At 35.9% G+C, this 10230-nt stretch overlaps 1 protein-coding gene and 1 non-coding gene across 5 annotated transcripts in view; one reads left to right on the top strand and one right to left on the bottom strand.

The window, feature by feature from the left end:
- Positions 1-4102: 4102 nt before the first annotated feature.
- lzts2b (leucine zipper, putative tumor suppressor 2b) overlaps positions 4103-10230 on the bottom strand; it is a 29332-nt gene continuing 23204 nt past the window's right edge. For all 4 annotated transcript variants that reach the window (XM_046854045.1, XM_046854042.1, XM_046854043.1 and 1 more), the window contains exon 5: positions 4103-9356. In XM_046854045.1, coding sequence (XP_046710001.1) covers positions 8631-9356 — 726 coding nt within the window. In that variant the 3' untranslated portion in view covers positions 4103-8630. The remainder of the gene's footprint in view (positions 9357-10230) is intronic.
- On the top strand, positions 4879-4950 carry trnae-cuc. The gene has a single exon. It is a non-coding gene; the product is annotated as a tRNA-Glu (tRNA).

Genomic DNA, 10230 nt, shown 5'->3' with positions numbered 1-10230 from the left:
CTCAGTTGTATAAATAAAATAATTGTAAGCCATCTTCGATAAAGGCATTTGCAAAATCTCCTTATTGTAATTTTTTAAAATCTTATTCCACTATCAGTTTATTTGATAGTAAAATAAGCATGTATTACAATCAGTGAATTTGTTTAGATGTCCACATATTTTTAAACATATAGTGAACATTGTGGCAACTTGCCGTCGCGTCAGGGTTTAACACAGACACAGGAGAGTTAGGTCAGGTTTAAAGTGTTTTTATTGGGAACCAGAATGTGAGGTAAAAGAAATTGGAATAGTGGCACACCTCCTTGTTTGCTGCACTGGGCTGCCGTCCTTCCGCACTCTGCTTATGGTTGAGTTCGGCGCGCTTGCCCATTTTGGCACCTGAGGTGGAGGCCCATCATCACAACATATAAACAAATTCACTGTATGTAAATACATGCTTATTTGACTTTAAGATGAACTGTTAATTTAATTATAGATGATATTTAGATCAAATGTAGGTCTAATCAAATATGTGTCCTAATTGTTTTTTTTTCCGTGCATTTCTAAATCATTTTGTGCATAAATTATTACTTTGAGATCAACCACCACTTTTTGATATTAACTGTCATTTGGACAGTTTAATGCATCAAGAATAAAACATAAATGGGAGACTTTGTGAGGTCTAATCCACCAATTTGTTCCAATTTGCTGAAGATAGTTTTTCATGGCAATGGCTTTATGTCTGGGGTCGTTGTCATTGCACGATAGAAAGAGACTTCACATCTCTGGTTAGGTTGTAGCTGCGGTGTGAGACAACCAAACAAACAACACTAGAAACAACACTAACATGCTACAAGATTTTGCAGTAAGAAACTTCCACATGATGGAGACATAACCACAAATATCAGACAGATACACTTATTGCCTCACACTAATCGGATCACAGTATTTGGATATTTGAGTTAAATCAAATATTTAATTTATTTTTTTAACTTGTATTAATACTCCTTAGGCAGCAATCAGGGTTTTTTGTTTTGTTTTGTTTTTCTTCTTAAATGTCCATAGTGGCTAATCAACATCCAGGCTAATAGTGGCTAATCAACATCCAGGCTAATGGCAATAGGACATTAAGGACATAATGATTTACTTTATTGTTATTATTATTATTATTATTATTTCTTTTTTTTATGGTTGTTTTTTTTTTAGCATTTTCTTTAAATGCATACTTTGAGTGAAAGTTGTCAAAATATTACATTATTCCAAATAAACAAAATCCTGTTGAACATGTGACACAAATGTGTTCAGCCATTATAGACTGCAACACAGCATATGGCCGGGTCACATGACCTTATGATCATTCCTACCTGTTTTGTGTTACCTGTTGATTAGTGTCCCTTTTTAGTTCTGTAGGTTGTTTCTTTGGTACGTCTCTGCTGTACGTTGTATATTTTGGGTCATTTTTTTTATAAGTAATCTTGATTTTGATTTGGTTAGTTTTGTTGGTCTTTTATTTGATTGAAAGCATGCATTTTATGCATCCACCTACATTGTTACATAAGGTAATGGAAGTGTGAATGCTATGGAACTGAAAGTGTTCTCATTAGGGATGATTCTTGGAAATGTCATACAGATACACAAATTAATACAAAATTAACAAGCATGCTAAACTGTCGTCAAGTCAAGAAGCTTTTATTGTCATTTGAACCATATATAGCTGACACATTACACAGTAAAATGAAACAATATTCCTCCTGAACCCTGGTGCTACATACCACAACAATCACAGAAAACACAGAGCTAAGGACTAGTGTCAACACATAAAGTGCATCGTGTGCAACCTGGTGCAAACAGTGCAAAGACAACACAAGACAGTGTAAGACAATACAGGACAGTGCAAGACAACACAAGACAGTGCAAGACAATACAAGACAGTGCAAGACAACACAAGAGAGTGTAAGACAAATACACAAAATACAAAATAGCGCCGCCAGTAAACCTTTTGTATAAAAGATGTAAAGTGAACATTGTAAGTAACAAAAAATGTAAAAAAAAAAAAAAAAAATGTTGTGCAAAAGAGCAAGAGCAGCAATCCAAAAAAAAAAAGATGTGCTGAAACTGTTACACAGTCTGGATGTGACGGCCCGAATGCTTCAGAATCGCTTCCCTTATGGCAGGAGGGTGAAGAGTGTGTGTGTGTGTGTGTGTGTGTGAGGGGTGTGTGGTGTAAATGTCCATGATAAAGAGGAGAGAGACTCCGATGATCTTCTCAGCCGTCCTTACGATCTTCTGTAGGGTCTTGCGATCTGAGACGGTGCAGTTCCCAAACCAGGCAGTGATGCAGCTGCTCAAAATGCTTTCGATGGTCCTTCTGTCTTCGGCGAACTTGATGATGTGATTCGAGTTCTGCATTGCTACACATTCTTAAGTCAGCAGATTGAACAACAGTGGACTGAGCACACAGCCCTGAGGTGCCCCAGTGCTCAGTGTGGCGGTGCTGGAGATGCTGTTTCTGATCCGGACTGATTGTCATTGTAGATGTAAAGTGTTGGGACAGACAGAAAACTTTTTTCTAACTGCAGCAGATATTGGAGCTTGCATTAGAGCAGAGATGCCCAAACCAGGGCCTGCAGGCCAAAGAAGAAAAAAGTCTAAATGAAAAAGATTTTAATTTCTAACTTAACATTTAACAAAAAATTTCTTTACTGTTTTAATTGTTGGTTTTTAATTTATTTTTTAAGCTACACAAATGTATATTGAAATTAAATGTAGAGAATATAAGTGGCTTAACCCAATTTGGAAAATTAGGTATAAATAAATTAATTAATAAATAAATAAATAAATAACATACATCTATCTAAAGGAATCATAAATAAAGGAAACCATGGCAAATGAATTTTTGATATAATACAGTTTAATATAATGCAAAATTTTCTTTTTTTTTATATATTTCTGGCCCTAAATAGTAAATGTTTTGGGCACCTCTGCATTAGTTTCAGGCAATATATTTGCTGTATGCAGTCATAGTGCCTGAATTTCAAATGTCTTTCAACTTTACATCTATATTTATAAAAGTAATATTAGTAAGAAAATGCACTATTTCCTGGTATTGACCCTTCTAGTACATTATTGTAAAAATGTACAACAGATTTAAAGTATTCTTTAATATATATTTTCCCTTCTTTTACTACTACAATTATAATCTAGGGTTGGGGGTTAGGGTTGGGTTGTAATTTTCTGTTTATATTATTCACATTTTTAAACAGGGCCCCAAAACCATTTGATACCATAACAAAATACCTTTACCTGACATTAAATTAAAAATCCAGTTCTAGCTTGCTAAAAATTTTCATGTTAGAAAGAAGTATGAAGATGTTAGCAAGAGCATCTTTTGCTGAAGAGCTAGTCAGCAATAAAATTTACTTGCAGTGACTAAATTGTCCCCTGTGTATAGATTGCTAATGTATATATGTTTTTTACAGACCATTTTTCAGTTAAGAGTAAAATTTTTTTAAATTCAAGCATAAGACATTTAACACAAAGATGTGGACAGTTGTCTCTGGGAAAAATGTATATATATTTAATCTTTTATTTGTTTCCTAAATGCTACAGTATACTAGTGTGATGTAATATGCTGCTATTTCATCAAACGATTTCCGATGACACAACACTTTCTCCACTGTAGAAATTTATTATCAGGTGTATAAATGCAGCATAGGCTAACAGCATAGTATATTAACTTAAAAGTAAAAAAAAGGAAAGAAGAGAAGTTCCTCTTTTCGTTAGCTTTGTTGACTGATGCAAATTTAAGTTGGATCTGGCCCAGGATTGAGACACTGGAACAAAAAGAATGATGCAAGTGTGTATATACTAGGATTAATTCAGGAATGATCCTTGGAGCAACATGCAGCAGAGCCAAAAATGCTTTTTTAACCAAAGAAGTGTTTAACCAACACGATTGCAGAAATGCAATATCTGTTTTAGTGCAATAACCTGCAATAATCAATAGCTATTATTTAAAAAAAGTTAAAATAATAATTTTGTTTATTTTTTATTTTTTGTTTGAAGCCTGATCCATTCAAAGTGATCAAAATAATTAGCAGTAAACTGACACTGAAATACAACATTTATTTGCCAGATATTTTATTTTATTTATTTTAATTAAAAACAGTCAGAAATGTACAGCATTAAAATACAGTATCATAGCTTTATACAAATACTGTAATAGTTTTTTTTAAAAAGTTGTGTATATAGCACACACACTTTGACACTTTCACCACGTTAACGGCAAAATAACCACGTCAAGTACGTGACAATGCTTTGGTCTACTCACAGTGACTATATTATACAACAATATATTACCAAATATCTAAAGTGTGCCCATATACAGGTATATTACAAGTATTGAATTAATGATGCTTTTTCATTTTTATTCCTTAATGTTAAATACCTTATATATGATGGTGAGTCAATTTTACCATTACAAGAAAAATAAGAGTTTATATATACACACACATACACACATATATACAAAGTTTTGGCAGAACATATTTGTGGATCACAGTATATAAAATGGCCTCTTTGGGGAAATTAGTGAGAAAATACACATTTAACTTGATTTTCTATCTCATTATTTTTAGGTGCCAAATATACATAAGATAAAGGTTCAAAGTCGAAGTCCACTCGCAATAACTTTTTATCATAGATTTTGACATATTTAACACGAACAATCTATGAATGTCAGAATTAGTAGAAATACAAGTATTAATTGTGATTAGAGTTAATTATGTCTATTCCATATCTGATTAAAATAAATCTACATAAATGACTATTAATTATTGGCGTAACCCAGCATTCAGCTTCATGCCACAATTATGTTCGGTACTGTTTAATCGTCCTTGTTCCCTGGTGGTCTAGTGGTTAGGATGCGGTGCTCTCACCGCTGTGGCCCGGGTTCGATCCCCGGTCAGGGAACCAACCCCAGCCACTCTTAGTGCCGGTCCCAAGCTAGGATAAATGGGGAGGATTAGGAAGGGCATCCAGCATAAAATATGTGCCAAATCGAACATGCGGATGATCCGCTGTGGCGACCCCTAATGGGAGAAGCCGAAAGAAAGTTTTACTGTTAAATCGTCCTTCATCATTACCAAACCATATGCTTATTTTTTGGTGTGGTAGCCTGGAGAAAAATCATCTTTGTTTTATGCTACGGTTGAGCCAAAAGCAATATATACATCATAAATATATTTCAGAAAAATTGCATGATGCTGTTTTTATATGTAAATTAACCTTGCATGTGCTGCCTAACACCTCGCTAGCCAAATTGGATTTCATCACACGGTGAATGCCTTGATTTCATCAAGCTGTCAATGCTATTTTTTGCACTATAGTAAATCAGACATAAGTCTAACCTGTACGGCTTATAATTAGGTATGTGCTGTCAAAATGTCTAAGACGCTCCTGTGCCACAGTAAGAAAGGAATCTTAAAATATATTTTTTCCAATTTTTTTATTTTTAGAACTAACCAGAGTGAAACTATTTCAGGATAGTATTTAGTTTTCATTGCAGATCACTTTACATGGGATAAGAATTTAGTCTTTAAGAGGTGAACTTAACATCGTACATATATAATATATGGACATACATCAAAAATCCACCATGGAATGGATTTCCCAGGCCACCACAAATTTAGAAGAGATATGTGTTTCTATTTACTTTATTGTTAATATTATTATTAATTTGCATTACACTACACTAATTAAACATAAATCAACATGAAAAATTATCTGATATTGACATCATTTGCTTATTACTTTTTGACCATACCAAATGTATGCATATTTTGTTAGTGTTAATTATGTCTACCTCCTAATATCTCAAATAACATCCAATAGTAATTCTTTTCGAAGAAAAATAAATAAATAAATAAATAAAATTTACTTCTCCATGTGTTATGTATGAATGCTTTCCTGTATTGGGCCATGTTCCTGAATAAAGTCATTTCATCCAATACTGTATCAGGTTTTGTCCGATTCTCCTGCCACTCCTGAGCCAGATGCAAATTTTATGCAGAAAACACTCTTTGGCTTTCAGACAGAAAAGCTTTTTAGTTTTAGGTTTAAGGTTTTAGAATGAAGCATTTTGTTTATTCAAGCTATTAGAAATTGACATACTGTATGTGCAGTATATGCATATATCGTTTGAAGGAATTGCTTGTTGGTTCATTGTTTTCAAACAGAGTGAGACATTTGCTCAATTTTTTTTTACCTGAAGTGAAACATCATATCCTCCTGGAATATTTGAGTCAGGTTCTACTTGAAGTAATAACATTGACTGCACAATGTCTACGTGTGTAATTTCTGCTAGTGGACTCAGACTTTTGGACCATATTATACCCATATAATTTATATTTTATTTACCAAACTGTTAGACAAAATGTTTCATCTAGAATCCTAAAAACAGGAATAGACATATCTTAAAATCACTGATTTATGATTCGGTTGCTTGGAAACACCACTTGTACTCACTCATCCTGGAACTTCGGACAACCAGTTCTATCTATAAATAATAATCTTAAAACCTATTTATTCTCTCAGTATTACCAGTCATTAGTGTGTTTGTTCCATGTACTGTTTTTGTGTTTCCATGCTTGTATTGCCTATGCTTTCTAAGCTATCTATACAATGTTCTGTGTTATTTGTTATGGATTTAATGGCTTTTACAATTTGATAGAACTGTTACATGCAACTGCATTGGCTTTTGTTCTGGTCTGGGCAAATGTCCAAGTCCATAGGATTGACTATTTTTGGCCATATATTCTTATTCTTTATTGTGATGCTTTCTTGAGCTTGGGAAAGGCGCTGTATAAATTAAACATATTAAAACTTAAGTACAGAACACTGTACTTAAGTTCTGGTTAGTGTGTGTAGAGGTACTTTTAATGTGTATATAGAGTTCTTTCTTTCTAATAAGGCATGATGTGGCAACTAAGTTAAATTAAATAAAGCATGTAATCAAGTACGTTTTGGACTTGACTAGAAAGTCAGCAAATCATTAGCCAATGTTTCACACCTAAACATTAAATCTACTATTCAAATCCGAATTGTGTCTCTCCCATAAAATCTAAAATGTGAACTGATTGCATTTGATGGTTTTTGTTTAGAGTAAGACGATCAAGACTACGCTGTTTTAGTTTTAATTCCAACCTACTCGTCTAACATTAAAAGTTCTAGTCCTAGGTCACTGATTTGTCCACCCCTGCTAAATAGTTTTTCAGTTTGTCCCTGTGAGAAAAAGCTGAAAAGTAGAAACCAACTAAGTATTTCCAAACAGAGCCAGATAAAACATTTTTATGAATAAAAAAAATCCTCAATTATGTAAAGAATACATGAGTACCTGTTTTTTTAAAGGTACTGTACATCTTTTGTTTGGGAATGCTAAGCTTTTACTTTTTTTCTTTAAATTTAGTTGCTTTTTGCTATGTCTTCATGAGATGAAGATCTCAGCTGATACTGTGGAATAAACACTAGCATCACACCCTCTCTTCACACACCCAAAGTGCACTTAAGTGACTCTTGCATTAACTCTAAAACATTCGAAGGTCAAACAAAGCAGTTGTACATTGCTGAAGTGATGTCTCCTGAGACACCATTTGACAATTACGTATTAAATTGGCATAAATTTGAGTTTCAAACTCTATACGAGGATGACGGCATTAAGCATGAAAACAGACGTGGCAAGTACAACTAGTCTCATGACAGCATGTGAAAGCAGATAGAAGGTAGAAATATGAGACGGAAAACCTTGAACTTTACCCTTTGTGCCCAAGATTTCGAGATAATTTAGCGTACACTATTATAGTCACATTATATGTGACATATTTATGACCTAAAAATATAAAATACAAACCTTTAATGACCTCTTCAGGGTCCTGTATATGTGAATGGATGTTCAGTATGATAGTGTAGCACTGGAAAGGCAGATTGCTTTAGGTCAAAATAACCTATTTTAAAGTTTATTATTCTATTTAACACAATAAATATGGTCACAAATATTTAGTATTAGATTGCAGAGATGATTCCCAGGTCATTGTGTTGATTAGATTGAAAGGGTTAAAATGATTTAATTACACATATCTAAAGAGAAGATGATTTTAGTTAATGTATTGGGACCTGGGAAGGATTGGGAAATCCTTAAATATCGACAATAACTAAGAATAGGCAATGGGTAAGCTTGTAGACCATTTAAAGAACTTCTTGGTGTTCCTGGGTTTGGTTTCGGCTCCACCGAGACCCTGACTAGAAAAAGGAACTTTAAATTTGAATTGTATAATCAGGAAGTCATTCGTGAATGACTTTGGATATAAAAGCAAAAACAGATTTTGAGAAGCAAAGGAGAAGCATTACCTCTCCCCAACCAATATTCTGAGGGATCTCTCATAATGGATATTTCTACATTTGTCTAGTCAATCCTTGGGCCAACGGTGAGATTTGTCAAAATACAGGTAAAAGAAAAAACTATTACTATTCTTCATCCAAATCTTCTTTTGAGTTTATTGAGTCCTGTGCATGTGTGTTTTCAACCAGTGAGGAAATAAAGCTGTATTTGGCTATGAAAATAAAAGGTATGACCAACTCGAATTCGTTCTATTGTGTTATATCTCGGTTGCAGCAACATCGTCAAAGGTGACCTCATTGCCGCTGCTCTCGTCGTCCTGTTCTCGTTTCTCCAACTCGAGGCTAAGCTCACGTAGGGCTGCCTCCAGCTCACGATTGCGGCGGTACATCTGAACATAGTTTTGCTGCAGCTGCTTCTGATAACGAATAACTTTGTCCTTCTCTTCCTCCCAGCAGTGGCGCTCGTTCTCAAATGCCGCCGCCTGATCTTCGACCAATTGCCTCTGGCGAGCCAGCTCACCTTTCATCCTTTCCACCTGATGCCTGGAACCCTCACGCTGACCTTTGACCTCCTCCCCATCACTTGCCAACCTTTGCTCCTCGATACTTGTACCACCCCCAGCTCCTCCCCCTCCTCCTCTGTAGCCTGGTTCCTGCATGAGGGGCGGAGCCTCAGCATACTCGTTCAAAGCCTGTCGGAGTCGCAGTAACTCCTCTTCCAGACGGCTCATTTTCTCTCGCAGCAGCTCGTTCTCGCTTTTGCGCCGTTGCAGCTCGTTCTCACACACCTCCAGCTCGAGGGCACGGGTACGTGTGTGTGTATGTGCCTCCTGTAGTTGGCTCTGGCAGTTCTGAAGCTCAGTCCGCACTTCACGCAACTGTCCTCGTAGTGTCACCACCTCTCCTACTCGCTGAGACAGGTCTGTCTGCAAGTCCTTCAGCTGCTGCTTTAGCAAAGAGATCTCGCCTGTCTTCTGACACACCTGTGGAGAAGAAGGGATGAGTAAGACGTGAAAGAAAAAGCTGTGTAACTTACGAGGTATACCAATAGCAAAGCTTATTATTAGGGTAAAGGTGCCCATATTTTTTTAACAATGGTAGGAATTGGAATAGGGTTTTGTTAGAAATGAGGGGTTGCAAAGGGTCCTAAGTAGACAGGGAACAGCTAAAAATATCTGGGGCACAGGCCCAGTCTGGTATGGTGTCCCTTTTGGATTCACCTTTCAAAGGAAAAACATTTACAACTTGTAGATTTTAAACCACATTTAAATTAGCTTGGACCACACATCAACAGAAATGTATATAACAGGGCAAAATTGTGATTGCTAGAAGACTGGGTATCTCCAAAACTGCAGTGGGCTGTTCCCAGTCTGCAGAGGTCAATATCTATCAAAAGTGGTCCAAGGAAGAAACAGTGGTGAACTGGCAGCAGGGTCATGGGTGGCTGAGGCTCACTGATGCACGTGGGGAGCGAAAGGTGGACGTGTGGTCAGATCTAACAGACGAGCTCATGTAGCTCAAATTGTTGAAGAAGTTAATGCCATTAATGCTCGATGGGGCAGGACTGTTTTGTAGCAAAAGGGGGACCGACACAATATTAGGCAGGTGGTCATAAAGTTATGCCTGATCGGTGTCCAAACAGTTATGCTTGGTCGGTGTATAATCTCTGCAAATATTTGTCTGTCTAGTTATAAGACATCAAGGATAAAGTTATCAATAGGCTTTTTTATCTTTCTCAGACAATTAACGCCAACGCTGATTGACTCACTATAGCCTATGTAGTATCATTGGTGCCAGCTGGACCGCAAATCAAACAATTTGCCACCTTTGAGGGTCACCTCTCTGGGTAAAAATGGT

This window comes from Silurus meridionalis, chromosome 7 (genome assembly GCF_014805685.1).
Source record: "Silurus meridionalis isolate SWU-2019-XX chromosome 7, ASM1480568v1, whole genome shotgun sequence".
Taxonomy (NCBI): domain Eukaryota; kingdom Metazoa; phylum Chordata; class Actinopteri; order Siluriformes; family Siluridae; genus Silurus; species Silurus meridionalis.
Note: the sequence above shows the minus strand (reverse complement) of the source record. Positions and strands in the feature narration are given on the sequence as shown.